This window comes from Gavialis gangeticus, unplaced genomic scaffold (assembly GCF_001723915.1).
Source record: "Gavialis gangeticus isolate Ggan-Ray unplaced genomic scaffold, GavGan_comp1, whole genome shotgun sequence".
Classification (NCBI taxonomy): Eukaryota; Metazoa; Chordata; order Crocodylia; family Gavialidae; genus Gavialis; species Gavialis gangeticus.
Genome location: NW_017728992.1, coordinates 55161071 through 55176104, shown reverse-complemented (window position 1 = coordinate 55176104; position 15034 = coordinate 55161071). Strand labels below are relative to the sequence as shown.

Sequence of the window (15034 nt, the reverse complement as noted above, 5' to 3'; positions counted from 1 at the left end):
CCCCCCGCTTCAGTCTGACCCTGCTTCCTCCCTCCCACCACTTTGGTCTGACCCTGTTCCCCCCTTGGTCCAACCCCACTCCGTCATTTCAGGTCCAGCACCCACTCCCATCACTTTGGGTCCATCTGGACTGCGTCTGCAGGCCTCCCCACTTCCCTCCCTCTGTCCCTGCCCGCCACCTCCCCCTCCCTGCAGGCTGTCCAAGCTGGGCGACGGGGGGGTGTTGCCACCATGATCCCGTTTTGCCCTCAGGCAGGAGGGAAGCCCCACTGCTCAGACAGCCACACAGCCCAGCCAATCATTGCCTGCTCTCTCGGCAGCACATGTGCAGTTGGCCGGAAGCGTTATGGACAGACAGACAGAGCCTTTTATTATACTGGAATTTTAGAAACATTAACTATGCCTAGTTCCTGTTCCACCTCTTTCTCAGAGGCTGATCCCATTCATGAATGGCATGTGCCCCCGGCGGCTGCGGGGAGGAACAGCTGCGCTGGCAGCAATAAACGGAGAGCTCCTGCAGGCACCACCGGCACTGTCGGCAGGGGGGAAGCTAGCACCGACCACAGGGTGGCGGCCACTCGCAGGTGCCACCGGCAGTGGTGGTGGCCAGGGGCAATCATGCAGGGGGTGCACCACCACGCGCAGGGGGTGCACATGCACCTGCATGCACCCCCTACATGTCACCCCTGATCTCATTCTATTTAAAATGAAGCTAAACATTTTCTCAGAATCCAAAAACTGTAGCAAGTATTATAATATATATTTAAAACAGTATAAAACTAATACAGGGGGTTGTTTTGGAGTTTTGTTTTGTTTGTTGGACAGATGAAACAAAAGCTCCTCTGTGGAAAATACTCTAGAAAAAAAAAAAAAAGGAAAACAATTCTACGTACCTCCCTCTGTAAACACATATTACTCCACACTAGACAAGGTCACTGGTAACACTGAACAGGTAGGGGCATAGTTTCAAAATATTTAGAAAACATTGTAACACCATTTTTGGTTTTGTAGAGTAACTGGCTCTGTCACCGGCATTTCTAGAATTTAAGGCAACCTTCTGACCTCCCTTCCAATTTGATACAGCTCACTAGTTAAGACAACAGTACTCAGCATTAGTGTATATCACTTTCCATACCCCCAAAAGCCAACCAGAATCAGAGGGAAACATGCTGTACAGATAGGTCATTCCATGACTACTTCTGGTAGGGCTCATCCAATGTCATACACAACTAAACACACACGCATTTTGTAGCTGTTGGTAACTATATTATGGATATAGGATAATACCACAACGCTAATGTTTCCTCCCCAGATCTTTCACCATGCAATTTCAGCCCAACAGGCCTGCACTGGACCATACAAAGGTGGAACTGAATATGGTCATGTACTTTTTATGGTAAAAGCTATACTTTTGTTTACAAAAAATAATGTCTGTCAACTGTTTAAACCACCAACCACTTGTTTATGTTTCTTAGGCATCACTTTTAAAGGGATTAAACATAAAAAAATTCGAGCAGCTTGTTAAATCCAGTAATCAGTTATTACTGGAGTATAAAGAGCAGGACTCGAACACACTGCAGCCTGGATTTCTAAATAAACAGTGCTCTTGCATTTAATATTAAAAAAAAACACAACACCACTCTCCACGGCACTGTGCAGCATTATTAACAGACTTCCCTGGTTACATTATTTTCATAAAGAATTACTGAACTCATACACTGAGCCAATCGTTCTACAGGAAATTTAAAGTACATTTAAAATATTTTACAAGACAAAGAGTGTCTCCTACTTGTTTAGCAGTAACCTAAACAAGAGCTTCCCCATTTCCTCCCACAAATGTGTCCAACAATTCCAAATACCTGGCCTGCTCTTACTTTTAAAAACTGGAAATATTCTGAATGATATATTTAAGGAATGAATACAAGAGAAAAATACTGCATTCTCCCAAGATCATTTTGTTCAGTACTTCAGACTTATTATTCATCAATTTTTTATTTATTAAACCTTGAGATCAACTATCTACAACAGCAGTTCAAATCTTTATTTTCCTTTTTTTTTTTTTTTTTTTAAATACGTAAGAGTCAAAACTCCTCTAAAAGAGATCACCCATATGGGTTTGTTTGGTTTTTGTTGTTGTTGTTTTTAATTACTAGATTAGTGAAACAAGCTCTTTGAAAAAACAACAGCTCTGGAAATTCCCTTTAACATTTCTGAGCAGAAATACTTTAAACATTTTTCACTTTAGTAAACTCAAAGGAAAGTCAAATTCTTTGAACACTGGAAGAATCTCAAATGAAGGTTACTACGTTTAAAATGTAATAAATATAAAAATGTAGAATGTGAAAAAAATATTCATTTATTTAGGCTCTTGACTATATACAACTAAGCTGGAAGAAGTTTTGTGATGAGTTCAAAGTGGGGCTACTGTTAAATCAAAATGGTTTTAATTTCCCCAGCTAGTGTTTTGTGTGTTATATCAGACAGAAGCTCTATCACAGAGCATACATTAGTATTGCATACATGTATCTGTGGGGAATACTGTATACATACACATATCATCATCTAAACAAGGATTTTCCTAATTTTTTTTTTTGCTGGGGGGGTGGGGAGGCAGCATAAATCTGTGTTCTCAGCACAAGACAATTACATTACGAATTAACACTTTCTGGGCATCATAATTTTGACACCTAAACTCATTTTTTTTCCAGCAGGCAGCACATTAAAAAAAAGTATTAAATGAATAAAGTTTGCAATAGTTAAAGACAAGTCACAAGTTTTTGAAACTAATGTGTTCAGCAACTGCTGAAGCTACGTACCACAGAAACTACACAAAATAACACACTAAGCTAAGAGCAAATGGACAGTTCAATAGACTAAGTCTACACTTCATCTGCAAATTTACTCACCTTCATTCAGATCATTGTCTTCACATGTGAAAACTGAAAAGCCAACATAAAATAGGAAAAAAAGACCTTCCATTAGGGAATGGTCGAGACCACAAACCTTAGCTATTTTTCATAAAGATGTTAAGTACAGGCGCTAATAATATTCAATAGAGGTTTCCGGATAGATGTTTTACTTTACTGGGTACTTCATCATTTACATGATAAATACTAATGGCTACACATTACTAGTAGCTACTTTTCAGATAACTTTTTTCCCCAAAATACCAACATAATTAGGTCATATACCAACTAGCTGCTAAAATAGAAACTATTTGAGTTGTGAGCATAAAAACTTCTTTATTAAACTAGCATTTCATCTGTATTATGCTAGACCATTTTCTTTTAAACCTTCTAATAAAAATTTACTGAATTGTCATAAAATGCAAGGCAATGTTTTCTTGGGCACAGAGGCTTAACGAATTAATTTTGATCACAGAGCAAACTCTTTGTTCTAACAGAACTACTGATAGAACTTCTACTGAAATCCTCATTTGTGCTTTCATTTTCTCCAATAACTCCCTTCTGGTTGGCCTCCATAATTCTCAGATCTCCAGATTTCAGCATATGCTGAATTCTATCGCACTCCTCCTTACATATATAAGCAGCAACCACTTCTCGACCCTACTCTCAGATAACTTCATGTGGTTCAAAAGTACTTTCAAAGCCTAGTTCGCAACTATTCTTTTTTTCCTCCACGAAGTCATAAAAGTTAGGACCCAGGTCTTTTAGTTACTGTTACAGTGGTAAATTTGCTCATTTATCCTGAGTTTAAACTGAGAATGAGAAACAAGAGACTTCTTTACAGTCTGGACTACTCTTTTTTTTTTTTATCTACATCTCCCCCATAATATTTTAAAGTCTCATTCAAACATCTACCTCCTCCATTGCCTATAGACATTAGATCGTATTAGACTGTATTACATTCTTCTCTTGTTAGTTAGCACATGCATGTATAATTTATATCCTTCCCTTCTTGTGTCCTTGTGACAGCTTAGCAGAATTTGCAGATTTGCTGCAATCTGACAGGGTTGCGCAATGAACACTTTTTGCTATGGCCTTGAACTTGTGACTTCTGGGCTGGCAACCGTGCACCTTAGTGCCCGTGCCACCCTGCCCCCTGCAATTTATATGAATTGCACACGCACTCAAAGATAGCACTGCGAGAGCTCTACTCAAAGCTACCCAACCCATTCTGTTATATGTTTTTAGTTGCTCATAACTGTCAAGTTTCTAACTGAAATTTTCCATGCTAGGTTTCTACCTGAAGCTGTTTTTCTGTTGTTGCATTAAGTTCCAGTTAAAAACTGTGGGGTTTTTTTCCTGAGAATTAAGTTTAGTAAAATAAAGCATCTTCCCCAAAGGTTAAAAATTCTTACAACCACTTGATTAGAAGCTCTAAAGGACTCCACAATTTACAGTAAAACTTGACACACATGAATCAGGAACTGGCTTTTTGCTGTCTCAGCATAAAATGTGCTTTAACTTAACTTGGCCAGGTGAAAGGCCCCAGGAAAAACAAAAAACAACAACAACAAAAACAACCACCTTTCACTCCCGCCCCCCTCAAAAAACTGCAGCTTGCACATGCTCAAGAGAAAGACCTTATTAGCCAAAAAAGCCTCTTTCTGAGCATGCTACACACAACTTCCACATGGATCAGGATTTTCCCGTCAATTTCTCCTTTGTGGTGCATGATCATTCCACAGTGCCAATCAAAGGAATTAAGATCAGGCAAACTGTCTCCTCTGTTCAAGGTTCTCAGCCAGAAGGAAGCTTCTGACTTCATGCAGAGTGGTTAGGAACAGAGGGAAGAGATAGGGCAAGGAAGGATACAGGAGCCAGGGTTCATGCGTGTGGAGAGAGAGGAGGAGAGACATAGTCAGGCATTGAAATAGGCAGAAGACTTTAAAACAAATCAAAATACTCATCTCAAAAACTGGGAACTAAACTAGGTTTCCATAATTTAAACATTGAAAACAAATCATGGCACTAACTAGCTGTAAACCTCACCAACAAGAAACAAGGTCTCATTCCTCTCTAGCTGTTCCTTCAGATGACATCAAGCTACCACTGATGCCAGCTTCTCAGCTAAAGTGATAGAAGCCTGTGCTATACAATTCTAGCAATCCCAATGTGAATAACACTTCAGGGAACAGTCTGGTTCAACGTAACAGAACGGCTTGTTTTTCCATTTCCTTTTTTAAAGGCTATGATACTGCAATCTTAATACTTTCAATGTATTGCTAACGTAAGGTAGAGCACTCAAACATTAGTGAATGCCAAAATTAAAGTTGTTTATGCAAATGAATTTGATATACAGGATGATCGGCGCTCCAAGCCTTATTTATAGCACATCCTATGCTGAATAAAAAAGTTATTAATTTTTTCATCAATGGTACATGGTGCTTTCACTGCAGTACCCAAGTTCTTCACAAACATTAATGAATTTGTCTTCATAAGCCCCCAGTGAGCTGATGTGCAACTGTCATCTGTGCTTTAGAGAGGGGTAACTAAAGGCACAGAGATTGCAAAACTGTTAAAAAAGTGTTAACTAGTCATGGCTCCCCAGTCTGAGTCCCCTAAGGCTGGATTTTTCAGAATATTTAGTAAATCTATTCTATTTTGTACCCAAATCATAATTCCAATTGATCAGCTACACTTGGGATAATTTCAGACTTCTCCACAGCATCTCAGCTGGGGTACATGAACAAATGAGAAACACAATTAATGGCCTACTATGAAAAGTTTGGTCCAACAGACTTGCTCAGCATCACAAGGAAACTCAAGGAGGCAGAAGGAAGAATTCAGATCTTTAGGCCAGCACTCAACTGCTTTAACCACAAGGCCATCTTCTTCCCTCATACAGTCATAGATTCATAGATTCATAGATTAAGGGTCGGAAGGGACCTAGTAGATCTTCTAGCCCGACCCCCCGCCAGGGCGGGAGAACAACAAAAAACCCCAAAAAGAGAAATGGGACTCAAACGAGTCCAGCCAGGTAGGCATCCAGCCTCTTCTTAAAGACCCCCAGGGTAGGGGCCAGCACCACTTCCCTTGGAAGTTGGTTCCAGCTCCTAGCCGCCCTAACCGTGAAGTAGTTTTTGCGGATGTCCAATCTATACCTCCTCTCCATCAGCTTGTGCCCATTACTCCTTGTTATGCCAGCGGGCGCTAGGGGAAACAGCGTCTCCCCCAAACCCTTCTGGTCCCCCCTAGTGAGTTTATAGATGGTCACCAGGTCCCCCCTCAGCCTTCTCTTGTGGAGGCTGAATAGGTTCAGGTCCCGCAGTCTCTCACTGTAGGGTCTGCCCTGTTGTCCCCGGATCATGCGGGTGGCCCTCCTCTGGACCCTCTCCATATTGTCCACATCCCTCTTGAAATGGGCCGCACAGAACTGGACACAATACTCCAGCTACTGGACACAATACTCCAGCAGTCCCCCTGACAATTCCCTATATAAAATTTCACACTTCTGAAACCACTGATGCAGAAGTCAAACACAAGGCAGTCTGATTCACTAGGCAAAGGTTACATTTTAGAAGTAGCATCCATCTCATGCACTGAGTGAGACAGGATTTGGTGGAAAGATGTTTATAAATGTCATGAACACAAGCCATCCTAATGCATACATACAGGGGACACACATTAAGGCTTTAATTCTAGCAAATCTCATTTTTCAAAATACAAAATAACATTTGTGCTCTTTTAACAGATTTTCATATGCAATTGGACACATTATTTTCATTACAGTAGTGAAGGGAGACCCCAATCAAGCTCAGCCCCATTGTGTTAGGGGTTGTACTTATACAAAGTATGAAATTATGCTTGCCTCAAAGATCTTAACAATCTACAAAGACAAGACAAGACAGATACAAAGTGGAAAATATTAAGCATCATCATGCCCATACTCCAGATAATAGAGAAAGACAGCTATTAACTCATTAGTTTCAGTCTTTCATAGATCACAAAACTAAACATAACTCTCCTGGGCCTCAGGTCTATACCATAACCACTAGATCATCTGTTCCCCGATTCCATAGAGTTTTTTAACATAATTAGTACAGAAGGTTACAACATGACCTAAAGTGTTAAAAACCTCAAATGTTGTACAATTTATGGACAGTTAAATCACAAAGTACAGTCTTCTGGCTAAGCACAAGACCAGAGATCAGTGGCTTAGAGTTCTATTGTTGGCTCTGCCATAGACACGCACATGAGAGAAGAAAGTCAGTTCATGCTCTCTGCCTCACTGTGCTCAGAAATACTCTCCTACCTCTCACTTATGCACAAGTACAGTGTGGGGCTAAAATATAATTAATGTACCCAAACTCTAGAAAAAGGACCTCAAAAATACTTTTAAACAAAATGATATGTATGCGACAGTAAAAGTAGCAAGATGCAGAAGCCAAACATGATTCATTCCCCCACCCACAAATACAAATATAGAATATTTTAATGATTTATTCTTAACTAAAAATATGTATGAAGCCCTTGATTGAAACATACCATTAGTTAAGCTTTGCAAGCCTGGCACAGTAGCTGATTTGCATGCTACAAAAAGTTTCTAATTTCAATCTTTCTAAAAGAACCTCCACTAAATTACAGTTTCATGACTTAACAGAACACATGTTCAACTCTCCTGAGGTCAAAGGAAAAACCAGCTTTCCGGTAAACTTCTGTTTACTATTTAGATTACAGCATAACATATCCAGCTTCCAATTACAGTCACGTTTCAAATGCAAACTTAAAACCTCAATTGGGAGTTGAACTTCATAGGCAGAATAGTCATTTGCTTCAACTGGAAAATATTTGACTGTGCAGACAAAGCATTAACAATACTTAAAATTCATACTTTTAAAAAAAAATTAAGAAGCTAATTCATATTTCTAGAACTGAACAGTGTTTTAACATCTTGTTATATATTTGTACACTGCCTGGTCCACAAATGCAGGACACAATGAGCTGTACATTTTTAAAAGGCATTAATGACAAAACTAAGCAAGCAAAAAGCAAAGAACGTTTTCATTGTAGATCATCACAGCCCTGTGACTGCAAAACCAAGTGCAATCAAATACTACTAAAAGTGAGTGGAACCACACTTCTGGGAATATATTACTGCTTCTGTAAAATGTTTTTTATATCTGTGTAACAACTGGCTAACCTGGTCTGCCCCATGTAAATATACAGGGTAAACTCATATAAAGTGGTTCTCTCTAACTTAACTGAAAACAATACCAGCATGAATTAAACTACAATCATGGTGACGATAGCAAAGACTGAACAAGAAAGACAATGGGGCTGTTCAGACGCCCAGAAATTACAGTATACCACCTAATGAGTCTCACCTTTTTTCCTGTTTTGTTAAAGAGGAAAAAATGCCGTTTTCTCCAACACAGTTGCTTAGTGCACTGATGTTTCTTGGTCTGAGGCATAATACCCCACTGGACCATTCATCAGGCTAAAAAGGTGCTGAAAAAATTGTTTGTGAATTGTTCCTCTAGTTTATCCAACAGGAACCTAGGTTACTTGGGTTTTATTCAAGGCCTGCCTTTGGAATTTATTTTGTTAGGCATCATATATTTTTGGTAGTGTACATATCCAAGCCATGCCATTTAGAGATGCAAGAACACATAATTTGTCTCAACTTCATTCACTTATCTCCAGTGCTGAATATATCAGCAACAGTTAGCCAGACCAGAGCTTAGGTCTGAAAATACTTCAGACCTCTGACTAAAACACTGAGAAATAGTAGTAATATTTTTCACATTTGAATATATCCTAAACAGACTCATGAAGAACAAGATTAATGTTCTGAAATTAAATGATAAAAACAAGCACATTGTAGCAGATGCCTTACTAAAACTGTTTGGGTATAACAAAGCCATCACCATTAAAACAAACACAGTTATGCCAATGCTGTATAATCATGAAAATAACTATATGATCTCGTTCTTGTTAAATAACTTAGTCATTCATATCACATATACACCTTTTTCCTCAAAATTAGTGATTGAAAATTAGGGAAACTGTTTTACACAAGGAGCTAATTCTGGACAGTTTGTTTAAAAAAACTAAGGACTAAGAGGTCCTTTTTTCCTTTGTTTTGAGAAGGCAGAACAAGATGTGCATCTTGTTTAGGGTTGTGTGGTATGTGAATGAATGCAGTATTTTTCATGTCCTGTCCTCTTGCTATATTTTTCCGGTTCTATAAAACCAAACCAGTAAGATACTATACTGATGCATCTACAAATAAAAAAAGGAATGCCAAAAAAGAGAGAAAAAAGACTCCTCAAAACAAAAAACAAAACAACACAAAGAAACCTATGCTTCAACACAGGGTGCTGTAGAGTCTCTGCTAGTCTGCAAATGGCTACCCACTATCTCAAAAATACTAAATTAGTAAAATGAAAGCGACCTCAACATAAAAAAACCACTATAGGGTGTTTCACCAACTACCTTGATTTTAAATAATATAAATGCATACCATGTCACTTTCTCAACATTATTATCAACCAACTTTTTAAAAACACGTAAAACGTTAACTCAAGATATGAAAAGTCCAGTATTAAAGATCTGAAAATACTCTTTTTTTTTTAAAAAAAGCAACAGAAATGCTACATTCTTGCATGTGATTGCTCACTCCCCAAGCTGGCTTGGTGTGCGAGTTCAATAACAGTAATACGCTTGATGCATTAAAAAAAGCAGTATCAAGAGCTGTCCAGTGGTGATCCTTCTAACTAGTTAAATATTGTTCAACTGAAGAAGTCCAGTTAGAGCTAAAAGACAGATGGCTGCTGTCAGGCATGCAGATCACAAAGTTGAAATAGGGAAGTGAGTAATCAAATATGGCATTTGTGTATTCTTTAGACCACTGGTTCCCAATCTTTTAGATTCAAGGCACCACTAGTACACCCAAGGCACTGCTAGATGGAGTCAAGGTGCTCCTCAGAAAATGCCAGCTCTTAATTTTCACACTTATATTGATGACAGAAAAATAATAAGGCAGTTTCTCTGCTGCAAAGAATTTAGAAAGACCACAAATATGGATTTCTATTTAAAATCTCTAAGTTTACTCTGTGAATCGTGTTTCAGTGCTAACGCTGTATGGCACCCATGAAAGGATCTCAAGGCAGCCCAGGGCACCATGGTAGCATGGAAGAGATTCCCTGATTTAGAGGCTGGGTGATGTAATATAACTGTTGCTATAAGCAATTTAAAGAACATGCCTGGCATTCTCCCTACAACACAGTAAAGATAGCTTAATATTATATCCTTCAATAAAAGTGTGATTATTAAATATTTATGAAGTTTAACCTTGCAGTCCATAAACTTCTTTTTCCAGTTTTAATCATTAACTGGACTAATTACCATGGGTTATAACATAGCGACTCCTTTTAGATGCTCTCCTGAAGAAACTAGTTTTTAAACTTTAATTTGACCAAAAAATTGAATATATGAGAACAAACTTTTGGAAGAACAGTACAAAAAGTTTCTTCTTTTTAAAATTCCAATTATAATGGATATTTTTAAAGGAGACATTTCCTGCAAATACTTGCAAAAACTAAACTTTTTTTAAAAAAAAAAAAGTAACAATTTACACTTTTACCTTTGTTTTCTTCATTACCTGGGTTGAAAAACAGAAAAAGCTGACCTTGAATAATAAAGGTGGACTAAAATAAGTTTCATTCACTTCTAATAACCCAAGATGACATAGGTACATACACTTATTATTACAGTATGTACTATAAATTTCAACCTAAGTTCTAAAGGAATGCTGGATTTCTTTTACACTTTGTATATTCCTTAGCTTAATTTATTGAGAGACTCAGTTACTTACAGAAGACTAGAAACTTTGATAATAATGGCTATTACAAGGGGAAGTAATGGCTACATGAATGGGGAACACCACAACACAAAGGTTTCAATTCCTTTCCAATGCATTGCTTGCACTCTTCCAAGTTTAATTTGCTTTTTTCTTTTAAACGCATTTACTTAAATGAATACCATGTTACTCAAAAAACTATCCAAGGGGCCATTTTCTACCCTTGCAATTGTACTAAACTTATTAAGAATCGTTTGATAAGTCACTAAGATTAAGTATTTAATTGAAAAACATTTACTCCAGCTATGAGTAATTCAGCCTTTTGACTCTGATCAAGTGCACAAAAAAGACTTGAGAAAACAAGAAAACACAGTCGAATGTTGTAACCTTCAGTTTTAAAAGCAGTGAAACCACCACCATCATCTTGAAATGGTGCCGAATACCCTTCACATCTGCCCTTTTTAAAGATTAGCGTTGTAGGTTTAAACAAAACACATTAGATACAGTGGGCTACTTCATAAATAACACTGATATGGTAAATCAGCAAGAGAGATTCTTAGTCCCATTAGTCACAAAGCCTTCATGCACAAATGTTACTATGAAATGAATTCATGTATAAACACACACTCACCATCTCTAAACCCAAACCCTTTAAACACAAATCTGACTAATTAGCATAGGATGCTTAGTACGTCCCCACTTCCGGTTTTTTTCAGTCTTTTCTTGCTAAAGGGGCATCATGAACTTAAAAATCAGGTGTGGGGGGGATTAAAGAGTAGTTGAAAGCAGTATGAAGTACTGGCATAGAAATTCAAGGGCAGATGAAGTATTTGTGGTTTTATCATCAGTTTTAATATGTTGTGAAAAAACACAAAATATAGGGTATCGTTACATATAAGAAATGAGCATATTTCAAGCAAAGTGTAAGTCCTCCTGAGCTGACCTTTAAAGCCAGCTACTTTCCTCTCTTAATACCACCTCAAAAGCAACTTCTCAGATTAATTATGCATTTAAGGTCCAATCTGACAAGCTGGGCAGACCCCTAGGCCCACATACAGCCCTGTTAACCCTGGTACAACTGAATTCAAAGGAAGACCACTGGTTAGCATGAGCTAACCACACTGGGGCCCAAAGTCATCCACATATTTATTTCATTTATTGAGCAAATTAATAACTTATCTGTGTAGACACTTGGGCCCAAGACTCCAAAACAGGGAGTGGGTGACAGGGATGATAAATACTGAAGAATGTGCAGGGGAGGAAAATTTACTTCATTTAACTTGAAAGAAAATTACTAAGCTGATATCTATTAAGACAAGTACCTGTCATCACCCTGATCATGTTGCTTATATGTTACATCCTTTCTTCCACTCCTTTGTCTCTGTATTTTTAGATTAAAAACTTTTTGGCCCATGGAACCACTCCTTCCATTGTTTTCACAGTGTTCTGCCTCTATGGAGCACTTCCACAAACAGGCTACCCAAAGCATAAACTACAATAATAAGAACGTCCACTAATTTCTTGCAGTTACAGCCTTCTGATGGATTACTCCCAAAGCTAGCAAATAAAAAATCTTCTGACAGTAACTTTGCAAAATAAATTGATAATTCAAAACCAATCTAATGCCAGTTCCAAATTTTCTGGGAACATAGTTTTCTTAAGAGCTTCTTACCCCTCAGATTTCTGGGATGTATTTGTTTTGTCCTAGGCATTTTCCTCTAGTTTCATAGACCACCTTCTCCTCTCAGAAATGTGAAGCAAGCAGTACCATAAATCTTCTCAGGAGATCAATTAATCCATGTGCTAAAATAAATAAAAAAAAATTTTAAGATAAAAATTGAAACATATAGTGTTAATATGGAAATACTCATCCCAACATTTTTAAACCTAAACTGTTACACAAAGTAATCATGTATAATTAAATCTATTCCACTTTTCTTTCAGTCCCCCAAACACCTTATTTTAATCCTTGTAGATAAGAAAAATAAGAAACAAGTTGTGCTCAAGGTTACTCAGGATGTCACTGCCACGCTGAGAAATGACAATTCTCCCATTTATCAGTTCCTTCAAAACATCACATCCTGTGTTGTACTTGTCACTTGCATCTGTCTCCTTCTTCCCACCTGCCTCCCCCTCCAAAAAGCCCTTCACTCAACTCAGTCTCAGGAATGAACTTTCAGTTATGAGGAAGGGAGGTGGTCAGAAAGGGCATAAGCCTACCCTTCACCTCCACAGTTCCCTCAACAGGAGGCTGCAGCAGTCATAAAGTACGGCAGGATTCTGCTGATGGCTTTGCTTCAAACTTTACCATAAGACAAATGAATTGGGTCCCAAACTGGTACTTTCTTGCACACAGGCAGTACTCCTGCTGCAACAGAACTCTGCCTTTTGTGCAACAGTCCATCCACATGCAAGAAACTACATTATCATTACCAAATACGAACAACTAATGTGAACTGGAACCCTTTTAATATCCTGCAAGGTTTTCCATACATTTAAAACGACATGGTTCAGTTGAGTGCCAAGATCCAGATTTTCTTTCCAAGTTTCGTTAAGAGAAAAAAAAGAAACTGAAGACTAGAGAAACACTCTCACAGTTTAATGATATGAATGTGTTTGGATTCTTACAAATCCCTGGGCTGTTTACAAATAGTATCCTGCAGTCTCTTGGGAACTGAAAAGTGAAACTGACTCCTATAAGCCCAATCTTCGTGCTCAAAAGAATTAAAAACTACACAAGTGGTGAGTTAATATTAAAACCAGGCTTAACCTAAGATACAAGGAGTAAATACAGATAAGCATGACTTGTCAGCTTCCCTTTAATTCGAGTAATTAGAAAGAGAGCTGCTCCAAATGAAAAGGGGAAATCAAGCATATGCAGGCACGTAGAATCTTTATCATTCAAGGTATTACAAATAATGCATTTGATTTCCAATTGATTTTTTAAGGACATCATCAATTTGCATTACTGCAAATCAATAAACCAGTTTACAAGAGTTTGTTACCCACACCTGTCCCTGCAGCCTACAAGTTGCAGTACATTTACAATGCCAGGTTGCTATTCCTTTTAAAAGGTTCCTCATGCTTTTCTTTGTGTGAAGGAAAGAACTGGCTATAGAAACAAAAACTGGATTGTACTGTCCCATTTCCTAAGAGTTATGATAATAAAGTACCAGATAAAAACAACTACATCCAGTAGTGTGATTTTGGGGGGTGATCACGCTTCAGAAAGCTAAGCGACATGGAACGCAGTATCAGCAGCCAAAAATGTCAGCCTTCAGTAAGGGGTGCTGGTGCCTAAAAGGCTGCAAAGAACTTTTTTCCAACTACTTTGCTGGTCTCATAAAAGATATTGTATCTCCTTTTTTTTTTTGGGGGGGGGGGGGCATATCATCTCTTATTGGATCAACTGTATCGCTGGGCCCAGCCACCAGGCATGGAAGAGGAGCACTTAGCCTTAGAAAGCTCCTCTAACCTTATCCCACATATACAGTTAGTCCAATAAAAAGTATCACCTCCCTGCTAAACAGGTTCAAGGCAGGCCAAGGCCCCTGTGCAGCCAACCGTCACTGCTGGGGCCTCAGCGCTGAACCAACCTGCACTTGTGGAGAGATACAAACAACACGGCCCTTCCCTAGGAGCATCCCCTCTACAGACTAAGAGGTGGATGAATAACTTTGAACCCAGTTAAGGAGGAGGCTACTGCTTGGCTTTACAGATCTCCATTTGCTAAATAAATAAATATTTATTATTTATTTATTTAGCAAATATTAAATAAATATCTAACCCCCCACCAATATCTAGCCATGGCAGCAGGATCCCTGAACCATCCCAGCGTAAGGCACCCCTGCAAGGAACCCGACTTCTTCTAAGCCCCAAGCCTCCCTCTGGCCCTCTGTTAAGCTGCTGCCAAAGGCTTCATCTGCCCACTTCTGTCACCACCCCCATGGGAGCACCTCCATTGCACAAAAAACAAACAACGAATTTTGAAACACCCTCTTCAAACAGAGGCCGGGATCCCTCGGGCAGGGGGCACCTCTCTGGGGCCAGGGACGCCCCGCGGCTCCTCCCGCGAGGCGGTCGGGACCCGCTCCCCCAGGCCCGTCCCGCCGCCTCCTGCCCCGCCCGCGCCGCGGCCCGGCGGCAGCAGCTGCCCCAGGGGCGTGAGGCCGGGGGGACGTGAGAGGGCTTCTTCCCCCCAAGGGCTCCGGCCCAGAGGGTTGCTGGGCTCGGGCGAGGGATGCGGAGCGGAGCGAAGCTACGAAGG

At 39.3% G+C, this 15034-nt stretch overlaps 1 protein-coding gene across 2 annotated transcripts in view; it reads right to left on the bottom strand.

Moving 5' to 3' along the window:
* Positions 1 to 15034, bottom strand: part of HIVEP1 (human immunodeficiency virus type I enhancer binding protein 1) — a 233697-nt gene that overhangs the window by 217164 nt on the left and 1499 nt on the right. For both annotated transcript variants that reach the window (XM_019522651.1, XM_019522645.1), the window contains exon 2: positions 12440 to 12570. In XM_019522651.1, coding sequence (XP_019378196.1) covers positions 12440 to 12479 — 40 coding nt within the window. In that variant the 5' untranslated portion in view covers positions 12480 to 12570. The remainder of the gene's footprint in view (positions 1 to 12439; positions 12571 to 15034) is intronic.